A 23,804-nucleotide genomic window follows, 5' to 3' on the forward strand; every position below is an offset into this window, starting at 1 on the left:
ATTCTGGCAAATATTCGTTGTAAAAAGATAAGTATATAATTTCCTCTAGATTTTATTTCATGAAAATACCTACAAAAGTTCTTTGCCAATTACAAACAGTTTAAGGTACATGTAATGTAAAACACGGGCGCCATTATGAAACAAATTGTCAGAGAGTTCCGAATAAAATCTGATTAACGTTTCACATGGTTCTCGCACGCTTTGCTCGAAGCGATTCACACGCTTTGTCCGAAACTCTGCACGCTTTGTCCGAAACGCTAAACGGTTTACACGAAACGCTTCACGATTCACACGAAACCTAAACGGTTAACGCGAAACGTTTCTTGCACGTAAGTCGCACGCTTTTTTGGTGTAGTAGTAAGTTTCAGGGTCTGTAAATTTTGTCAGCACGCAACAATTCTAAATTGTTCACTGTTTTCAAAAATTTAGAAATATTTAGATAAAGAAGTTATCTTAGAGAAAAGGTTACGTGTTTTGTAAACGGGTTCGGTTTTTAAAAAAAAACCACAATTCCTGACATGACCCATGAGTACATACTGTTTACAACAATGCTTGCTACCCTCTGAAAATTTAATTCGCCAATAAATATCTCATTTTTTAATTATGTTTGTTACGATTACATAAACTGTGTGCGACAAATAGTTTTCCTAAAACATTTTCTTATTTTCTTTTTCAATACACGTTGTATATGCAGGCTTTCAATCACAACACGTTTTTATAACAAAAACAGAACTGAAAGTTTAGTAATTATAATCGTTTGACACCACATCACATATATTTTTAACTCGCAGCAACAACGGAAGACCTACTCGTGGCTTTGCCACGAGCTCTGCTCTAGTTTATGTCTCTGATTGCAAGTATCATTATTCAATAGACCAATATACGATTTATATTAAACTCTAACTGCAATATAAAAATGCTCCAATTACGATATTCAAAGCTCTCTCTCTCTCTCTCTCTCTCTCTCTCTCTCTCTCTCTCTCGTGATGTGATATAATTACTCTATCTTGTTTAAACGCAGCACTGTTAAGGTTTACTTTGTGGTCGCGCCGACCAGAAAGTATGGGAAATGTTAATTATGGCATCATACAAAACAACCAGTCGTCAATTCAATTCAATTCTTTATTCACTCAAGACCAGTTCACTGGCATTTGAGGTTCAAAATCATTATATACAAATGTACACAAACACAGTCAAGGATCACATATACAGTAAGAGTAATAATGATGAAAAAAGGTTAAGTTAACAATACAATAGGTTGTTAAAGTTTGTTTCTGGAAGAACAGACTTTGAAGATTTTCTTAATAAATATTGACAAGTTTTTTAGGTTTTTTACATTAAAAGTATTCATGAGCTCGTTAAATTTTATAATATTTGGGTTTTCATAATATCTCTTGGACAAAAACATTTTTCTATCGTTTACAAAATGTGTACATTCTAAAATACAATGGAATTCATCCCTAAAACTATTAGAGTCCGTAGATCTGTGGGTAAAACCAACAAGTACTTTTCTAAGTTGAGATTTGTTTTAAAAATTCTATAATTAATACATTTTGGTGAGTTGTCTACTATACTTCTCCAATCTTGTACAAATTGATTTTGTAATATTTCTTTAACTGTTGACTTAAGCCAGTTAATTATAACTACATATTGTTTGATTTTCCCATATTTAAGACAACCGCACGAGTTGAGTATATCATGCACACATTTTATCCATGGATGTATAAAAGATCCATTTTTGTAACATCTATAAAAATAACAATAGATTACATTATATTGAGTTTACAATCGTGGGCTGTCAAAACTTTTGCCCAGTACATCAAAAATGCTAATAAATGAAGTAATTTCCGATTGTTATGGGTACGACAATATTAAACTACATTATTTCTTTTCTAGAGTGTTTCATGTACAACTTCGATGTGTTTGACACCAGGAAACCAATCTAAATCCGCTTTTTACAAGGGCATACACTAACAACAGATCATTACGATCTTTTGGATATAATTTAGAGAATGCTTAATTTATTGAAAAGTGCTGCTGCTTTGATGAAATCTATAGAATGAATTTATAAATACGTAAAATATTAAGCAAAGGTCATATAAATTCTAGCCGGAGCTCATTTCTTTGATATTTATTCTAATAAAAGATGAACTCTATACAAAGCAGCAGCACTTTTCAGAATCTACCCGAAAAATAGAATTTAATTATCATGCAAATTTTTAATTCAAATAAGAGTATGCCCTTGTAATATTGAAATTTGTTTTTGACGTTCATTCGGGAGAATTATCAACACATGTCACGTGACTATTAATTCAGAGGACCACACTAAGTGTCATACAAAGTAGCATTTAGTATACTGTTTCATTTAATCACACATTTGTATCATGATAAAATAATTTTACATAAATATTTTGTAATAATAGATGCATCGTTTTATAAATGTTCAAATCCGCTGATATTTTCATAGTAAGCCTTAACAGTGCCGCGAAATCATTAATTGGCTGCAAGTTTACAATTTGCAAGCATAAACCACATTAGAAACAAAGGTTCAATGATTCAACTCTATAAAATTCACACCCAATATAAAAATCCATTCTCTCACACAGGCAGCTGGCGTTAGCATATTTTTTTTTTGCAAAAATAATTCCCTGTATTGTAAAAATTAATGAATAACGTTAGTTAATAAATAAGTTATTATTACAGTACAGGGACTTATGTATCTTTCAATAAAAACTAAAAGAAATATATTTGTTCACTTCAGGTGCCTGGATTCACTCAGTTAACTCAAAATTTACTATTCGCAATCCAACAACGAGGAGGCGAAACTTGCTTATATGGTATGATGATATGAAACATGCAATTGTTTGTTCTTATGCAGTGGGTGACATTTCCATTGCAAAGGTATTACGACATGCAATAGTGGTCTAGTTTATGTTTTATTGTTCACTTTTTATTAAGTTTATTAATGGATATTTGTTCTCAAGAACATATAGAACAATCTCCAAAATCTTCACCAATAATGAAACGATTGCAGCTATATAGTCAATTGTTTTGCAAGAACAAGTAAGAATTTAACACATGACGCACACATGACGCACAGGTTGGACGATGGGGGCGTAGTAGTAGTAGTAACGGGTGGCCCCATAAGATCTCTAGATCTGAAATACACTACTATGATGGACTCAACACATTTGAATTTTTCACCAGTGTCTGTAAGATGGAGTTTTTGCCAATCCTAAGGGTCTTGTACTTGTGAAGGAGAATATAAACAATGTACTCTTATTTTACTGTAAGCTACATAATTTACTATATTATTTCTAGAGTCACCGTTGACAATTGCCAATGAAATGCAACACTTTTTATCGCGGTAAATTACTTTTTTTTAATTTACTCATAATGCTTGTATGATCACTCTTGGATAGTCTTGGCTACGAATCAAACGCGGATCAATCCAATTCTTCAAATGTACACGTAACCTTTTCTGAAGACTCGCGTAGTATAAAATGGGTATCTGCCGAAAACAGTTCTGTATGAAAAAATATCAGACAAAAATAAGGCCGAGAACTGTTTGACACTAATAGAGTTAATGCAATTACATAACAATTAGCGGATTAACGCAGGTGAATAAATGGGCGTTTACCTGGGAGATGGTCAGTTTAGGGATAAAGAAATATTCTCTGATTGGATGATTTATACATGTCAATTATTTAGAGGATCTCGCCAGTAAAATATTATTATATGTTTTACAGATGATTCTAAGTTAGTTGAAGAGAGTAGAGAGTCAGAGTTCGATAGTTGGAGGTTAAGAGTCAAGGTACAAGTCATCCGTCTAATCCGTTACGTTTTCCCTCACTGTCATATGTAGGTTAACATTAAGTTAGAATTATTTAAAAGCGAGTTTCCCCTTTTTAATGTGTACGGAGTGGAGAGTAACTGTTTATATAATTGTGTTATTAACTGGAATAAATGTGGAAAATACAGCGAGTGTTGAGCTAATTCCCTAGTAATCGCCCGGTACGGAAAACACCCTATACGGTACAAAACCGGCGGTTATAATACCTCAAATATATACCTCGTTAATATACTAAACTGATGTTTTGGTTTTATTCATATCCACTGCCTGCGTTTGTTTTATTGCGTTCCTGTACAAACATGCAAGTCCTTTTCAACATTAGAATGTTGTGTTTTGGCAACATAACGACAAAAAGATCGAATTAATATGGCGTATCAACCACAGTTAGTTTTCACATAAGATTAGTACTGAGCTCCAAAATACTACAAATGTTCTGGTTAATATTATATACATGTACTAGACTTTGACCCGTGCGTGCACGGGTTGACATTGCATATTTTGTCGGGCATTTACGAATTAGATACACAGGCACGTAGCATCAGGGGGGGCCAGGGGGGGCCTGGCCCCCCCACTTTTTCTCGCAGCAACAAATTTTTTAAAATTAACATAAAAAAATGAATCATAATGGAGTTGGCCCCCCCACTTTTTGGAAGTTAGTAAAAAATTGATATGAAAATAAGGAAATGAGTAGTCAAATTGAAGTTACTGTTACTCCCCCCCCCCCCCCCCCCCCCCCCCCCCCCCCCCACGGATTAGGATTTTGAAGATTTCTGGAAAACTTTAAATTTCCTTTTTTTTTTCTTTTTTTTTTGCTTGTCAAGATTTTTTGGATGGGTCTGGCCCCCCCCCACTTTCAAAAACGATGCTACGTGCCTGAATCAAATTTGCACACCATGTTGACATTCAGAACTCTCGGAATAGTTCATATTAAACGCACTGAGTTAGAGTTATCTCCCGTATTTTCTTTCATGAACAGAAAATATAGCAAATTTTTAATGAAAATTTACACGTATTAGTATTATCGCTTTTGAGATTATCCTTGCAATTGTGATAATGTGTAAACATAAACTAAAGAGCATCCCGTGATTTAGTGTGAATGTAATGAGCATGCGCAAGATTGTAAAATCCGAAAAATTCAGACGAATTCCGGATTTTTTTTAAAGGAATTTACGTTGATTAATAATTAGCGAAGCCTGATTGAGAAAAAATAAAAACAAATTGGTAATCACCAAGTACCAATGATGTTAAAAATACATGAAACACAAAAGACAGCACTCTTCCGATTTCTCGGTATTAAAGCCCAAAAATTCGAGTCTATTATTTTAATATAGTAGTATGATATTATATAAATAGTGCCTGTTTGGGAGGGTAACAGTTGAAATTGACACCCCGAGAAAACCATTGTCAACCGACGCGAAGCGGAGGTTGACAATGGTTTTCGAGGGGTGTCAATTTCAACTGTTATCCTCCCAAACAGGCACTATTTATTTTATTATACTGAATGTCTTAATTTAAGAAAATGTTACTGCTTTTATATAGGAATAACGTGAATTCTACAGCGAACCGTACGCGCATAATTTTCGCGCATGTAACATTTTTAATGTTACCCGTTGCTAAGTGCGTTGCTAACGCTGAGGGTAATAGAAAATATTATTAACTGCGTCTTAACCAATCAGATTTCAGTATTTAACATGAAAGTATAACAAAACCAAATAGCAATTATGCTCGATTAACCGAACGACATAAGATTTTGACTAATATAAAGTTTCGTTAACGTTACAGTAAGAACTACTGAAATGATTAACCGGTTACACGCGTATCAAAACACACAAAGTCTAATATTGTCATTATTGCCACAACAAAATTTACATTTGCTAATATAATAAATTAGTGGGCTCGATGGTCATGGACATTTTTAGACTATATTGATCTCCTATAAAAGAAGAGCTCTATGTAGGAATATAAAAAAATACCCAAATTTAAAATGTAGAATACATGAAATTTTTCTTTACTAAATAATAGATTATAGCTAAAGACATCATATCGAATATTTTAAGGAAGATCTGATGGCTAATTTGTTGACCATCCAACCTCCTTAATGTCGTGTTAAAGTGTTAAACGAAAAGTCAAATAAACACACTGAAAGTAAGAAGGTACAACATATAATGATTGTAACGGTGCTCAACATTCATTTTATCATTCATCAATGATTAAATAAACGATAATTATAATTTGCATCCATTAGTAATTTCGATCCCTTCTATTACCCTCAGCTTGAGCAATATGCGATTAAAAAAAAGAGTAAAGTCTTTTTCAAAATTAAGACATTCAGCATAATAAAATAAATAGTGCCTGTTTAGAAGGGTACCAGTTGAAATTGACACTCCTCAAAAACCATCAATTGTCAACCTCCGTTTCGCGTCGGTTGTCAATGGTTTTCGAGGGGGTGTCAATTTCAACTGTTACCATCCAAAACAGGCACTATTTCTATATCTTTTTAACCGACTACCGTTGTTCTGATAGAGTAACCGGTTAACCTGTGAGAAATAGCAATCCTTATAGAATTAAAATTCACCGGTATCTATATAATTATATGTGTTTTGCAATCAGATCTCTTTTTTTTTGTTCACTAGCTCTCATCGGTGAATCAGCTGTTAATGACGGGCTAATGCTTGATAATAACGTACATTGTTTGAAAGTTGATGGGTTTTGAGGGTATTGTAACACGGAATCTTTTTACAAGGAACACATTAAAACTTTATTTTTACATTTTCAACTGTCTTTGTCTGTGATGACGTTACGAATTAATTTTGAACCCTAAAACCGAATAACTTAATAAAACATGAGTGACACGAAATGGGCGTGTCTTATAGCATAACCGAAAAACGGTATTGACTGCGCTGCGTAATAATACATAGCATGTGCTACATAAAAATAGTGGTTTTAAAATAATGTTGTTTAAAATTGTACAAATAAGAAATAATATTAATATAAGTAATAAGGAATCATTCTTTGAATATTATGAGGTGATAATTTCGGTCGGAGCGTGGTCAAATCTACATTAAAGCCTTTCGGGCTTTATTGGATTTGGCCACGCCCAGACCAAAATTATCACCCTATAAACTCGAAGAATGATTCCTTATTCCTTGAGTAAAACAGGTGCGCGCGCGGCAATAGATTTCGAATTATCAAATGTTTGTTTAAAAGTCTTGTCGCGGTTCATCACTGTTTGAATTCGCTTTGCTGTACACACATGTATATTCCGTGCCAAAAATGGCAGTGCCTGTTTGAACAGCGAGTTCGAACACGCTACACTATTACTTTAAAAGCCGCGTAGAGGGTATAAACTTTTTTATTATGAGAAAAAATGTATTAAGGCAGGTGCCTTGGGTATATGCCCTTTGATATTGACTTAACTTTTCTCACTGATACATACAAATTTAAACAAGTTCATGCAATAAATCAACTAATCCAAAGCATTGATACCTGTGCCAATGAACATTTCGTAAAGATCTGCAAACTCTTTCCGTTTGTTTGGAATTCTCAAGAAGGCATACATCTCGCTGACAATACCACTCACTTCAGGCAAATCCTTACAAAGTTCCTCTATCGCGTGCATATAATTCTGAAGAGGATCATAAGAACGATAAATGTTTGAAATGAAGTACATCTGAATGTAGCAATCCTTTAATTTATCTTTCAGCTGTCTTAAGATGTCTGCTCTTTGAGAATGAATTTCCATTTTTAACATCTCATCTTCTATTTCAAGAACATCTAGCTCTGGTTTTTCTTTAATAGCTCGTTCTAAACAGTGGATTGCCTCTGCGGTTGCCGATTCAGCTAATTTACGATTTAACCTTTTCAATGATGTTTTACCAAATTCATACAAGAATTCAGCAAGTAGCTCATAGCTTCCAATTTTGTCTTCTGGTACCCGAAGCCAAGCAATGTTTGGGTCGTTTTCCAATGGTAAAATATCTTTTAAATATATATTCTCTTTGTTACACAATAAATCCACAATTCGCTCACCAAAGATTGTTTCGTAATGCATTGCTACCATGACTCGAGATATTTCATGATTTAGATTGCCTAGAGCATTGCAGTAGAACTCTGCTGCAGAAAAGCATGGAAAACTTGTGTTAGACAGAGTATCTCCGTACATGTGTTGACAATCAAACATGAAACAGAGAAGTATCGCACCTTGTTCGTAAAAACCCCGTCTGGTCAAAAACTTAACAGTCTTAATGGTTCCTGGCATCAAAGTATCTTGATAAGCTGACACTAGATCTGAAGTTGAAGCAAAGCGTTTGCAGTCCTGTAAAATAGATGTTGTCAAGTTTGCTGCGTACTTGAAACCTTTCATCTCGGCAATGTGCACCATCACTTGATGAGGAAATAGCCTCAGAACTTCCACTTGAACAAAAATTGCATGGATGTCTTCATTACTAAAATCAAACAGCATATTCCGCTTTGGAATAAAATAATTGGGCAAATTCTTTTTTTGAAGACACGTTGTCAAGTAGGAGACCACGTACAAAATACAACCCCCTATATTTGTGCTCCACATTCCAATCGGGATAAGCTCGCACGAATTAAAAAAAGCAGCCCTGATGTGTTTGTTCTTAAGCCTTCGGTTTAGGCTAGCAGTGCAGTGATCTAGTAAAATCTTGATGACATCAAATGCATGAATTTGTAGTGTCGTAAAAGTATTATGAAATAGAATCGCCTCTGATACTGAGAAGTCATATTTCCATTCAATATCAGGCTGAGAGCTGGATGAATGATGTTTTGGGATAATAGTACATCCAGAGTTTTGAACCATTTTTACGACTGCATTTGAAGGCCATTGATGAATTCGCCAACGGTATTTCCATTCTTCTGCGATAGGTGGAAATTCCTTGCATTTAAAACCAATCAAGCATTTCTTTGTATGTCGTGGTATTGTCAGTTGATTGGGCACACCCATCTTCTTTAAAAAGGTATAACCTTCATAACGATGAAGATCCGTTGAAAGAAAATCAGTGCTAGACGGAGGGACTTTTAACCGGAGATATCCCGGATAAGTCATTTCCGTGTCTTGTATTACAGAGGACTGAGAGACGTCCGAAGTCAGTGCTACAACTGTTGCACCATATTCCTCATCTCTTTCATTTTGCATTTGTGAAAAAAACTTAGGCATAATATCTTTTAAATATACATCTGATCCAGATGAGTTGGTCCCTATATATCGGAATACTGTTCCATCTAGCTCAGTGTCTCTGAAGGCATATGAATAGGTGAGAACAAAATGTCTAGGAATCAGATGAATGGTTAGAAAAGACAGACAAAGCAGTGGTATACCAGTTCTTTTGTCTATATGAAAGGGATCCTCTATCATACGTTGGCGTGAATCTAAAGAAAATAAATATATTTTGCTTTTGAAAGCGTTTGTTTTACCCAAAGTCAAATATAACATCACAATGCAGAAATTAAACATCGCTTCAAAGAAATTCGAAAATATGTTTCTTCGTAAATATATTTGCAACAGTTCAGGCAATGAGCTGCCTCAATTTTTTTCAAATATTGCTGACCATTTAATTGCAATTGAAACTTTTATATACATGTATTAATAATGTTGATCTACTGAATTTACCAGTACATGTAATTTATTGAAATACCTTCACATTCTTCTGGTTCAAGGAAGGATAAGGCGTATTTCGGACATATTTCATACCCATTTTTGATAATTCCAAAGGCATGCCCGTGATCTTTTGAAGGTGTTTTGTAATTTGATTCAATTCCAAGCATGCTACTGTTATGCTCAACAAATTTAGCCAATCCAAAACGATCAATATTGTTCCTCAATAATTCTGATCTCAAATCTAAATCCATGTCTTCAGAGCAAACCATGTATCGGAAAAGCAAAGCTTCTACAAGTGTTAAAATAAGATGTTCATTTGGTAAAGTAAATTGAAACAATTGCAAACTCATTAGGAAATGAAAATTTAAAAATAAGTACAAAAGAATTAGATCATAACTAGTTTGCCACAGTCTATCCCAGGTTTTTGGTCTAAGGCTCAGGTAATGGAATTCTCCCAGGTGTCCAAGGTATATTGTCATCATATTACTGGAGTTCTGACAATTGGCAAGTGAGATTTCGGTTCGCCGTACGTCATTTCCATAGACATTAAAAACGATAGTTCTGAGAGCAAGAGCGTCCACTGCGGCCTTAAGAACGATGTGATCGCACCATTCAGCCGGGTTCTCCATTCTCATCAAATACTGTTCCCAACTCTCGCTGAAAAGAAAGGATTCGATATGTGACCCGTCTTCCTGGTTTGGGTGTTGACGAAGATATCTGTGTAATAATAAGAGGTATTACTAAACTGCGGAACGGAAATGGAAAACATAATATCAAGTTTATAACTTTAAAACAAAAACCGGATGTATCAAAATGTAAACTTGCATTAAAATAATATTTAAATGATTACGTGTAGTGAATATCTTTACTGGGAAGTTACTTGGCGTATACATAGAAGTTAAGAGTTGGCTAATGTGTTGAATAAATAAAATAAGGCAATTTATTTCTTTAATGCACGATTTTAGTTGTGTGGATAGAACGATTGCAAAGCACGATCGACCTCTGGTGAGAAAAATGGGTAGAACTTTCGAGGACGGGATAACCAAGAAAGTTGGTTGACTAATTTAGAACGTCATGGCAAAAAGTGTAGAACAAGTTCATCATGCATCACGGGCAGATACCTTGGTTTAGACATGTTTGGTAAATAAAAAAATGAAATGGAACAATTGGTTGCGATTTTAGTTTTGATGGAAAGAACTTTCCTGAACGCCCTCCCAGGATCGCTGATTGACTTATTAGCATCATGGCGGAAACTTTGTGAAGGGCGAGTTAACAATTGAACAGATATTTCGGATCTGACAACTTTGGTTGTTTGTTAATTCCATACATTTTTAAACCACGATTTATTGGAATTAAACCTTACTAGACTTTTTGCGTACACGGGTTGACATTGCATATTATGTCCGGCATTTACGATATAGATACATCAAATTTGCACACCGTGTAGACATTCAGAACTCTCGGGATTTTTCATATTAAATGCACTGAGTTAGAGCTATCTCCTGTATTTTCTTTCATGAACAGAATATATAGCAAATTTTTAATGAAAATTTACACGTATTTGTGTTATCGTTTTAGAGTTTACCCATGCAAATGTGATATTGTGGAAACAACAACTAAAGACCATCCCGTGATTTAGCGTGAATGTAATGCGCATGCGCAAGATTGTAAAATCCGAAAAATTCAGACGATTTCCGAATTTTTTAAAGGAATTTTATTTGATAACTAATTCGCGAAGTCTGATTGAGATAAAATAATTTACAAATTGGTAATCTCCAAGTATCAATGATGTTAAGAATATATAAAACAAAAAACAGTAGTGACTTCCGATTTCTCGGTATTAAAGCCCAAAAAATTCTATTATTCTAATATAGTAGTATAGATACATTAATTTGTAAACAATGTACATATTGTGTTCTTCGTCTTTATTGTTATTGTGATACAAATTATAGTAAAAATTGAACTGAAAAACAAAATTTACAGATATTGCGCACAAAATACTCACTCGTTTGAAATGAAATTAAAAAAAGTTTTTTTTTCGATCAGCTGCAACAAAAAGAGTTAAGGCTACGTACATGTGTGCAATATCCATAACAGTTTAGATTTTTATCCCTGCCCGCTCCTCTAAATATCCAGCCATGCAGTGTTATTTCAATTTTAAAGAATAGGCTAAGAAAGCAATAAAAAAAGGTTCGGACAGAATATATACAAAAATAACCAAAAAATTACAGTTCAACATATTAACGTGTAAAGTTATAATACTTATTCCCGCGCTTGATATTATCTAGTAGTAAACAACTTGACAACAGATTTGCCATTTACCGTTCCATTCCGCTTTCAATTTAGTAACTTGCCCGATCTGTGCATTGGAAAATTCAATATTCGTGCATAATTATACACATTTAAAATCTTATTTTAAATTGTATGTCTGTTGAGATTTATATGGTTTGGTAACGTTGTACATCAACTTTGATATGCTTCTACAAAATTTGTAAGTTCATGTAATTTGAGAACAAACACTGCTACTCACTTTATGGTGTTTTCCCGTAGCGAAATGGGGGAATTGCCAAAAATACCATTAATGACGAGTTGATCGGCAATGGCTCTAAAGAGACAGTTTCCGTCTGCCACAACGTCATGGATCTTGAAATTGTTGTCGTCTGCAAACTTCTGAAGAGATTTCATGAACACGGGCATGTTATAGTACTGGGATACCCCTTGACCTACAAATATATTTGCTAAAAAAGAATTCATTTTTCCAACTTTGTGAAAATTACTGAGCCGTCCGCGAATTTAACCTCTTTTCATATCCATAAGGTTTTGTTTTGTATCGCAATAAACGATTAATATCTTTTTCTTTGCATAATTGGAATAATTGATATATTGTTATTTACAATATCTGTCTTTATTATCTGTTTTGCAAAAATCCCCTCCAAAATCAACCATTGACTGGAACTCTTCAAATTTGTTCCTGTAGGTTTCAAAAAACTCGTCTTCGCTATCGAAATAGTCGATATTTTCACTAGCAGAGTGAGAGCTTGAATCTAAATCCTCGCTTTGGACACCAGGGCTGACGTCATCGACGGTTTGTGACATGTCCTTGTCGCGTTCATGGTTCAAATCTATGGGAAGCGTTTCAATTTCGAGGGAGTTACCAACTTCGTTATGAAAGATAAGGTCGTCCATAGAAGAGGTTTTTTCATCACTTTCACTAGGAAATGAATTGTTGAATTCCTTTGTATCGGTAAGTTTTGGGGATTTTTCATTCGACCACACGCCGTGAAAGAATTCCTCTTTCGAGACTGTTCTGTCCAATGATTTCTCTATTTCTGAGAAGACATTAGCAAGTGCCATTTTCGGAAGAAGAAAAAAACTACTGTCTGCAATATCAAACATTTAAAAGCAACATCTATGCATATGGGTTCACTGCACACGGTAGTGTCTTTCCTGGAATTGATGTTTATATTGCACCGGATCTTGAATAGTAAATCCAAAAACCCCAAATCGGAACAGATATAGAATGAAAATTTTCAGTAGTGTCATTATTTCCTACATCAAATATCAATGCCGGATGTGGAGGTTTAAGTAAGGGTTTTAAAATAATCCTACCTTACTTTCATCAAAATTATTTTTCTACTTTTACAGCTATCCTCTCATCTGAAAAATGTCAGGATTTGCCACTGAAAAATATCACACATAAAAAAATCAAGATTTTAAATTCAAATTTAAAACATGCATGAATGACAGTTTCAGAATTCTACATAGGCAAAGTCTACTACTGCAGTCATGAGTTATTTAAAAATAATGTGTTAGATATTTCAGAAATACTGTACTATAGCGGCAAATCTGTACTACAAACAACGTTTTTGAAAAACCTATAGGTACCCCCTGTTTTTGCTGTTATTAGCATAACTAATTTTGGTACGGTATTTTGACAACGAGCCTTATAAAAGTATTGTTTTATTAGCATTAGCATAATATAAAACAGTTCTGAAACTTCATTTTTATTACTTTCTCCAAAAATAAAAGTTTCATCACTTGAATTTAATTCAAAATCTTTTGATAAACACAGACTATGAAGTTGTTCTAAAAATCTTTGAACAATGGGGCATTCCCAAATCAAATGATAAGTTGTTTCTTCTTTACAAAAAGTACATTTATTTGTGTCTGTTATATCTATTTTGTACATAAGACTATTAGTAGTTAAAACACGATGATTTATTCGGTATTGAAACTACTGCAGTTTACTATCTTTTGAAACTAGAAATGGAAGATAATAAATCGTTTTCCATTATCACTAATTTCAAAATGTCTAGCCCACTTATCTTTACCCTTTAGTTTTACTACTGATGTGTTAAGAATATCATACATAGGTTTTTATCCTTTCTTTGTTTGAACAAACATCTTAATGTTAATTGGGATCATAGCTCTAATAATAAAGCCATTTCTACAAAAATTTACCTCTTTAAGTCTGCTTATATTGTCATTCGTGTACCATTGTATGTTACATGATTTGTTTTAATGCTAAATTTCTTTTGAAGAGTATCTATTGATAAAAAATTACCAGTTTCATCTAAAAGATCATTTGCATGAGTTAACCCTTTCTCATACCCGGATTTATTAAAAAAAAAACAGTTTGTTTGTCAATTCTAAAATATTTGTTATACCATAAAGGTTGACAAACATAATCATTCCAATCATTAATTTCTAATCTATCTTGAAATTCCTGTTAAGCACTAAAAGTATCTTTCCGGAATTGGTTTTCTGTGTGCAATAATCTATAATTTCAAAGTTGCAGATCCAGTGTTTATTACTTTGTCAGTATTTGTTGTCAGCATATAGATTTAGTGAACCACAGAAGAAGCGAGAGTAATTCAGTCAACCTAAAATCACCACATTCCATTCAAATAAAGTCCCGTGTAGATCATAAAATTTACACTTGTTACATACAATGTTTGGATACAAAAATTGTATCCTTGCACCTTTTTCGTGGATTTATATATAGTGGCTTCTCATCCCCGCGAATTATTTTCCTCTACGAATTGCGTAACACAGTCATGTTCATTATTAATTATGCGTGTAATCACACCTTAACGAATCTTGAAGATTGATAGTTCATGGAAGATGGCCCCCACAAATCTATATTAATCCATTGTATCTCTATTCTACCCTCGCTTTTCAATATGAATCCTTCTTTAACAAGACGAAATAATCTTTAACGTCATTGTCGTAAGTACAAAAAGACGAATAGGCCCACATAAATGATGCAGGGAACTGCTGTTCAGGTGAGCGATGCGCCCATGGGTCTCATCGCTCACCTAAACAACAGTTCCTTGTATCATTTTATAATAGTTTTCCCTACATATTTCCACGATTAACTTTGACCCCCTCTTGAGGCCCCAGTATCGGGCTGGCGGTCAGGATTTTAACAATTTAGAATCTACGTTATTTGAGGATACTGACAAAGTAATCCCAGAAATTTAGCATTGCAGTTTTTAATTTTTAAATTTTTTCACTATGTTTTAATGTTAAACTTTGAACCCCTCTTGCGGCACCAGTATTGGTTCGGGTTCACAATTAGAATCTACATTATTTAAGGATGTTTGCTTTTTAATTTCACAAAATGTAGCACCATTTTTTGAAAAGAAGATTTTTTTTTCATTTTCCCTATATATATGATAATATTTGAACCTCTCTTGGAGCCCAAGTATTGATCAAGGGGGGGGGGGGTCACAATTTGAACAATTTAAAATCTATATTATTTTGGGGATGCTTGCATAGAAATCTCGCAAATTGTAGCATTGTAATCCTTGAAAAAAAATCGAACATTTTCCAAATATATTTCTGTGATAAACTTCGAACCCCTCTTCGGGCCCCAGTATTAGTCCGCCGGTTACACTTTAGAATCTTCATAATTTGAGGATGCTTGCATAGTTATCTCACAAACTGTAGCATTGCAGTTCTTGAGAATTAGATTTTTAAATATTTTCCCTATATATTTCTATTTTAACCTTTGAACCCCTCTGGGGTCCCTAGTATTGGTCCGGTGGTCACCATTTTAATAATTTTGATCCACTATATATAAAAGCTTTGCTGTAAATATTGGCATTTCTGGTGCAGTGGTTCATAAGAAGATTTTTAAAGACACGCACCCTAATTTCTCTGTTTCTCCCTTTTAAAAAGGAATTTACCCTTTATTCTAATTATTAGAATATCCTTCCCGTAAGGATGATTTGTACCAAGTTTAGTTTAATTTGGCCTAGTGGTTCTACAGAAGAAGTCAAAAATGAGAAAAGTTTACAGACGGGCGGACGGACGGACGACGGACAACAGGCTAGGTGATCAGAAAAGCTCGCTTGAATCTTCGTTCAGGTGAGCTAATAGTGACTAGTATTATTAGTTAGAAAGATGTCTCTTGTTGAAATTGGTATGCAATATGTAGGTCCCCAATGTTAAGTACATGATAGTCATAAATAAAATGCGACTCTTGCAGTTATAACTGTTACGTTGACTTTCCACAGTGAAATTGCACGCTACATACAGGAGGTAAAATAACACGAAAAGTAGCTGGATGGGACATAGTTAAGACTTTACACCGTTAAGTGACATGTGAAGGTGCAACATGTAAATGGTATACGGAATGTGTACCAATTGAAGGGATTAGCTGTCTTATAAGCCGAAAACCCTTGAAAAATGGGCGAAATATAAAAGGATCGAAAAAAAAACACACTATGTAGAATATTTTCATGCTCTGACTAGTAATTTTCCTCAGAAATTGGTGATTGGTCTTATAAAGAATGAACTAAATTAAGGTTTTTGTGCTGAATGGGAATTTAGATAAATTCTAGTTACAGAGTTCCGAAGACACACAACCCCTGGTTACAGTGAATACGGTGCATTTAACATAACACTTCTGAAGCTACTAATGATCATCAAGTACAAACTTATATTTGAAAAAAAATAAAACTTTTATAAAGGAAAAGTTCCAAATTCCAACTCTTTAGGTATATTTTTACCCTTTTGCACCAATAAAAGGCTGTTTTATACATGAAAAATTCAACGTCCAATGAAATTATTTTAGTCTTAAACTTTTACCCTAATTATAACAAACCTGTCAGCAAAATCTAGAAAGTTTACAAAAAATAAAATCAAAAGCATTGGTGAGTGATGTTGAATTTTAGATATTATGAAATAAGCTAATTTTAGGCAAAGGTTGAATAAAATTTTTTATGACTTGAAAGAAATATTTGCTTAATCTGCCAAAATATGTTGATAGAAATATCAAAACTTTGTTTTAATAAGTTTTAGATCAAAATGATGATATCCCAATGCACAAAATATTGGGAAGCATTGAAAATGAGTGCCATAAATATATATACAGCACTTTAAATACAATAAGATGAAATGTTTATTACTTCTTGAAAACCTTCCGCCACAAAACAGAATACCTTGCTGAACCTTTTAAATATCCTATTTTCTCTTATATATCTTATTGAATACAGTTTATTAAGCATTGTATAATATAAAAATATTGGTAGAAATAATATATGATTCAGAATTTACCGATTAGGAATGACCTGCTAAATTGCAGAGGAAGGACCCTCTTCAAAACTGAATTTTTTTTTGGTCTGACTTTATCCTGGTACCTTTTCACGCCTTACTAGCGACTGTGCTGAGTGATAAAGACAACTGAAACTTCGAAGAGCCTGCCCTTCTCCTTATTCCAAGACATTGTCTAAAGACGCATCAGACAACAACTTTGGACCAAAACAAGGATCATGAAAAAGATTCATCCTAAAGTCAAAATTTTAAATTTCTGTGATGTATCTTTATTACTTTCGACAATGTTCATGATGCTCTGAAGTTTGTAGAAATTCATAACCGGGAAATTGACACAAGATTAAATGTTTCAAAAACAAAAATTAATTTAAAAAAAAACCCAAATCGTATAATTTTAAGATAGCTTTATTAACATATTTTTGCTTATGAATTATTTCTTTCAATTCTTTTATCTCTGCAACTGTACCGTTAGTGCCACATAACAACAAATTAACGTCTCCACAAAATTTTATTCCATTGATAATTTACTCAAGAAAGGTAAAATCATAAAGTTATGATACCACAATCGACTAAACCGTGGCGATGGTTATACGATTTCACACAAGTGTTTTGAAATTCGAAATACGACAAACGAGAAAGTGGAAGTGTAGTAATAGCAAAAGGAATCCTTAAGAATCTTTATGCGCATGTAGAAATCGAGATTTCAGAAAGAAATGTACATTACGAGCATCATTATCTTTGAAATGCTTGCCTATTCGTAATGCCTTGCACCTACAATAAAAAAAATAATATATTGCAAACCAAATATAATTACTAAAATCTTTTGCAATTTACGGTTACTATTGGCTTCCGTTTGAAAAATTCGCAATTTGTGTTCATTATTTCATGCATTATGCATCTATGATTCATTTCTTTTACTAAACAAGAAAATCTTAAAGTTATAAAATTTCTATAATATTGTAGTCACGCGTTTTGGAAGAGGTATATCAACAATGTCATGCAATGGTTATTCATATTTCATCAAATGTTTTACCAAAAGCTTTATTTTTTTCTTAACTAGTTTTATTTTAGACTTATGGTTTATTAAAATAAAAATACACATAAACATATTAGAAATAGGTCACCTGTGCCAAGAAATATTTCGTAAAGATCTGCATACTCCCTCTGTTTGTTTGGAATTCTCAGGAAGGCATACATCTCGCTGACAATACCACTCATTTCAGGCAAATCTTTACATAGCTCTTCTACCCCAAGCATGTAGTTCTGGAGAGGGTCATAGAGACGATTGATATCTGAAATAAGGAAGATTTGTACGTAGCAATCCTTTAATTTTTCTCTCAGTTTTCTCAAGACGTCTGCTCTCTGAGATCGAATATCCATTTTCAACATCTCATCTTCTATTTGAGAAACATCTAGGACCGGTTTGCTTTTAATAGCTTTTTCTAAACAATGAATTGCCTCTAAAATTGCCGATTCAGCCAATTTTGAGTTTAACCTTTTCAGTTCTTTTTCACCAAATGCATACAAGAAATCAGCAAGTACCTCATAGCTTCCGATTTTGTCCTCTGGCACTCGAAGCCAAGCAATGTTTGGGTCGGTTTCCAGTGGTAAAATATCTTTAAGATAAATGCCATCTGTTTTTAGCAACATATCCAAAATTCGTTTTTCAAAGATTATTTCGTAACGCATTGCTAATATGGCTTTAGATATTTCCTGATTAAGGTTGCCTAGGGCATTGCAGAAGAACTCGGCTGTTGTGTAGTATATGCCACTTGACCTTGACAGAGCGTTTTGGAATAAAAATTGATCGTCAAACATTCTAGCGAGAATTGTCGAGGCCATTTCGTATAAACCCCGTCTTGACAAAAACTTTACAGTCTTAATGGTTCCTGGCATCAAAATATCTCGGTAAGCTGACCACAATTCTGAAGATGGAGCAAAACGTTTACAGTTTTTTAATATCAATGTTGCCAGGTTTGTTGCGTACCTGAAACCATGGAACTCTGATATGTGCACCATTGTCTGGTGAGGAAACAACCTCAGAGCTTCCATTTGAATATAAATGTCTTTGACGTCTTCATCATTAAAACTTAACAGCATGTTCCTCTTTGAAATGAAATGATTAGGTAGGTTCTTTGTTTGAAGACACTTCGTCAGGTAAGAAACTATATACAATATACATCCACCTAGGTTTGTAATCCACATCTTACTAGGGATATGCTCGCAGGAATTGAAAAAGACAGACCTTATATGTTTGTTTTTTAGTCTGCAATTTAGGTGTGAGGTGCAACGGTCTAACAAAATCTTGACTACATAGAATCCATACAACTGATAGAACGAAAGACCTCTTTGGAATAGAATTGCCTCTGATAATGAAAAGTCATATTTCCATTCAATACCAGGCTGGGAGCTGGATGGGTGATGTTTGGGAATAATGGTACATCCAGAAGTTTGAATCATTTTTATAACTTCGTTTGATGGCCATTGAAATTGCCGTTGTCGATATATCCACTCCACGGCAACAGATGGAAATTCCTTGCAATCAAAACCCATGAAACATTTATTTGCATATCTAGGCCTTGTCAATTCTCCGGGCACAATAAGCTTCTTTAGATAAGTATAGCCCTCACTACGGTGAAGATTTTTTGGGGAAAAACAAGTACTGGACGGGGGAACTTTCAAGCGGAGATATCCGGGATAAGTTGTTTCTACGTCTTGAACTAAAGAGGACTGAGAAACATCGGAAGTCAGTGCTACAACTGTCGCACCATATTCCCTAGAATTTTTATTTTTCGTTCGTGCAAAAACCGTTGGCATAATGTCTCTTAAATGCACATTTGTTCCTGATGAGCTGGATCCCAGATATCGGAACAGCGTCCCGTTTACCTCTGTATCTGCCATAGCCACTGTGTAGGTTAGGATTGAAAATTTAGGAAACAAATGCGTGACGAGGAAAGACAGGCATTGTAGTGGTATACCAGTTCTCTTGTCTACATAAAAGGGATCATCTACCAAACGTTGCTGTGAATCTAAAAATAACCAATATGATGTATGTATTTATTCTGTTTAATTGCGACTGAAAGGCTTGAAGAAAAATTTGAGGACGAAACAACACAAACGATTAGAATTTTAAACATTTTTATTATCAAACGTTTAGTGAACCTGGGTAATTTGGCTTTTTTCACTGTTACTCGATTTTTTTTTTGTGTGTACTAGAGCGACCTCTTTCTTTGATACTTTATTGACTTGCTTTTCTAGTCAACTGTTTAGATGTCTTCAAGCCAATTTTGATATACTAATATACTACATGTAAAAATATTTCTTTTTTTCTTTCAATAAATGACAATGTGTTTACAATTTTCTTTGCTGTACTTTTTTACAATATGGGAATAAATAATTTACAATGTTGCCTCAAACTGGTCAAGAGATTTTAACGTAAATTTGAATCCGTAAAATACCTTCACATTCTTCTGGTTGAAGAAATGGTAAAGCGTATGTTGGACATTTTGAACATCCATCCTCTAAAGTAGTATTGGAATTTTCTTTGTCTTTCAGTTGTGATTTATACTTTGATCTGATTCCAAGGAAACTGGTGTTATGCTCAACAAATTCTTCTAACCCTAAACTATTAGCTTTGCTTCTTACAAAATCCTCTCTTGAATCAGAATCCATCTCGTTAGTGCAGACTATGTATCGCAGGAGCAAGGCCTCTACAAGTGTAAACATTATCAGAGTAAATACATTTAACCACAAACTCGATACCATTTGCATTGCCATTTTTTTCTTATGGAAAAAAAATAAATTTTTCCGACGAGTATTTGCTTAGTTTCGTTATCTGTTCTTCCTATCGGTCATTATTTTCTATAGATGTTTTAACCAGAGATACTTTAAAAGGGGGGATTTATTATTTTGTTTATCAAAATATCTATTTTAAAACGAAAATAAAATCTTTAATATATAAATATTGCTTTTATTTTGCAGTTCAGTGCATCTAATGGCTTGCTATATGGGAAGTGCATTTATCATAATTTTTCCGATACCGGTTTAAACCCTAGTTTTTATTGTACTTGTCTTTTTGTCAGTATTACCAAACTTTTTTCAGTTAACTAATTTTCATCATTTAAATTCATTAATATTATTATTTTCAGAAGTCACTACAATAGGATATTAGAAAATGGTTGAGCCGGGGGAAAACCCTGTATACAGTTGATGGTTACTCTTTTGCCACTCTCTTCCCCAGGTTTTTGGTCTCAGACTTAGGTAATGGAATTCGCCCAGGTGTCCCATGTATATTGTCATCATATCACTGGAGTTCCGACAATTGGCAGGTAAGATTTCGGTTCGCCGTACGTCATTTCCATACACATTAAAGACGATAGTTCTGAGAGCGAGAACGTCCACTGCGGCCTTCAGAACGATGTGATCGCACCATTCACTTGGGCTCTCCATTCTCGTCAAATACTGTTCCCAGTTCTCGTTGAGCAGGAAGGAATCGATGTGTGATCCGTCTTCCTGGTTTGGGTTTTGGCGAAGATATCTGTATGATATGTAGGTATAGTTACAGTGAATTTACAGTTGCTTAAACTTATTTAACAACGTGTAGATGAGTTGTATTTGGGGGGATGGAAAGATATACATGATTTTTTAAAAGTTATTTTGTAAACACTGCATGTATAAGTCAATGATACTCACTTTATAGTATTTTCCCGTAGCGAAGTGGGGGAATTGCCAAAAATACCATTAATGACGAGTTGGTCGGCAATGGCTCTAAAAAGACAGTTTCCGTCTGCCATGACGTCATGGATCTCGAAATTGTTGTCGTCTGCAAACTTCTGAAGAGATTTCATAAACACGGGCATGTTATAGTACTGGGATACCCCTTGACCTACAAATATATTCACCTCCTCTTTTATACAAAAATCAATGTTTCCATCTAAATAAATTTTTGTAGACATATATACATGTATATACATCCTAAAAAAATGTGTCTAAATGCTTCTATATATTGATGGCTTGAAAAGTTGACATTGACAAAAAAATTAAATATAAGATATTGGAATACTTAAAGAATTACAATATCTATCTTTCTCATCTGTGTTACGAAAATCCATTCCAAAATCGGTCTTTGACAGGTACTCTTCAACTTCGTTTCTGTAAGTTTCAAAAAACTCGTCTTCGCTATCAAAATAGTCGACACTGTCAAAATCAAAATTCGACTCGGAATCTTCATTTATCTTATTGGAACCAGAACTTTCGTCGACAGGTTGTGGCACCTCTACGTTGACAGGTTGTGGCTCCTCTATATTAAGTTCATGTTTTGGATTTTCGGGAAGAGTTTCAATGGTGGGTGCGTTTTCAGTCTCATTGTGAAACGTCAAATCGTTCGCTGCCGAGCTATGGAGATCACTGTAACTGGGGAACCCATTGTTAAATTCCTTTAAAGTACACTGTTCCGTGGTTTTTTCATTCGACCATACTTCGTGGAAGAATTTCTCTCTCGAAATTGTTTTATCCGATGATTTCTCTATTTCTAAGAGAACGTTGGAGTGTGCCATTCTCGGAAGTATATATAACTGCCGTGTCAAATTCGAGGTTTTTATAGCGACATACGATTGATAATTTTCTTATTTCGAGATCAACACAAGGAAGTATTTGTGCTTTTTCGTAATTGGGGCTGAATTAACACCGGATTCAAATAAAATCACCAAAGCAGAATACAGTGCGTTATACATTGTATTTATTTCAGATACCATGCAATTGAAAAGTTTCAGTAACGCTTTGATTTTAGAACAATAACATATCAAATTTTTCTTTTTTCTCCTAGATTTTCCATAGTTTTCTTTTAGGATTTCATACATGTGTTGTAAATGTATTAATTGCACTGAGCAATAGTGGAATTTATATGTCCTTAATTAAGCACCGACTCTTGTTACTTTTTGCACATATATCTCGCATCTGAATTCATGAAGTCACTTAAATTTTAACATTTCTTATTTCTTCCACATGGTATGATTTTGATTATCATGTTATTGAACATTAACATTTATATAAGTAACACTGAACTATTGCTTTAAGTAAACCAGTTCTGTTGTCCCTAAGCACCGTCTCTTCTTATTCCTTGCATTTATATGGTTTTTAACTCCGTGACAATGCCAATAAGATTATTTCCTTTTCATTATATCAAATAAAAAAATATAGATGTGCCTGTAAAATTTTTTGAGCCAAAATGAGTATTTGTGTATAATGTCATAACATTATATTGTTATACAAAACTGTTCTACTGTATGTGTATCCATATGTAATCATATTTGTTATTTGTACATGCTATGCCACACGAGGCCCTAATTTGGAAATAAATTATTCTATTCTGTATACATACATATATACACCGTACTAAGATTTTTGTGATTTATATTTAATATAATCGGCTTAATGAAAATTTACAGTACCATCCTGTGAATGTGTCATTTTAAAATATTTTGGATTTTTAAAATAAATTTGATCTAAAAAAAATTGTGAAGTGGGGTACAAGACTCGGAGGTTAGAAAAGTAACTTGTAAAATCTACTGGTTTGCGTTGCATTTTGCGATATTTTCATCAACAAGGTATCCCCTACACTGTCTCATACGAATATTGATTGTAACTCGCATTATTCTGTATTTGCGCAGGAGCTCGTCACGAACTTTTTGTCTTCTTACTATCATACTACCCCATAATCTATAAAATACATCTTTGTGTACTTTATAGTATAGAGGAAGTCACATAATTTTA

General features: G+C 33.9%; 2 protein-coding genes across 2 annotated transcripts; both read right to left on the reverse strand.

The window, feature by feature from the left end:
• Positions 1-1,919: 1,919 nt before the first annotated feature.
• Positions 1,920-12,827, reverse strand: LOC128186700 (uncharacterized). Its single transcript, XM_052856542.1, has 6 exons — positions 12,368-12,827; positions 12,004-12,196; positions 9,871-10,190; positions 9,511-9,762; positions 7,321-9,244; positions 1,920-3,249 (listed from the first exon to the last, which is right to left on the reverse strand). Exons 1-6 carry the CDS (start codon positions 12,825-12,827, stop codon positions 3,201-3,203), a joined length of 3,198 nt encoding a protein of 1,065 aa, XP_052712502.1. The 3' UTR covers positions 1,920-3,200.
• A 4,615-nt stretch (positions 12,828-17,442) lies between these two features.
• LOC128186712 (uncharacterized) lies at positions 17,443-22,853 on the reverse strand. Its single transcript, XM_052856569.1, has 6 exons — positions 22,108-22,853; positions 21,726-21,918; positions 21,251-21,570; positions 20,492-20,743; positions 18,158-20,062; positions 17,443-17,804 (listed from the first exon to the last, which is right to left on the reverse strand). Exons 1-6 carry the CDS (start codon positions 22,586-22,588, stop codon positions 17,785-17,787), a joined length of 3,171 nt encoding a protein of 1,056 aa, XP_052712529.1. The 5' UTR covers positions 22,589-22,853; the 3' UTR covers positions 17,443-17,784.
• Positions 22,854-23,804: the final 951 nt, after the last annotated feature.

This window comes from Crassostrea angulata, chromosome 6, assembly GCF_025612915.1.
Source record: "Crassostrea angulata isolate pt1a10 chromosome 6, ASM2561291v2, whole genome shotgun sequence".
NCBI classification, from domain to species: Eukaryota; Metazoa; Mollusca; class Bivalvia; order Ostreida; family Ostreidae; genus Magallana; species Magallana angulata.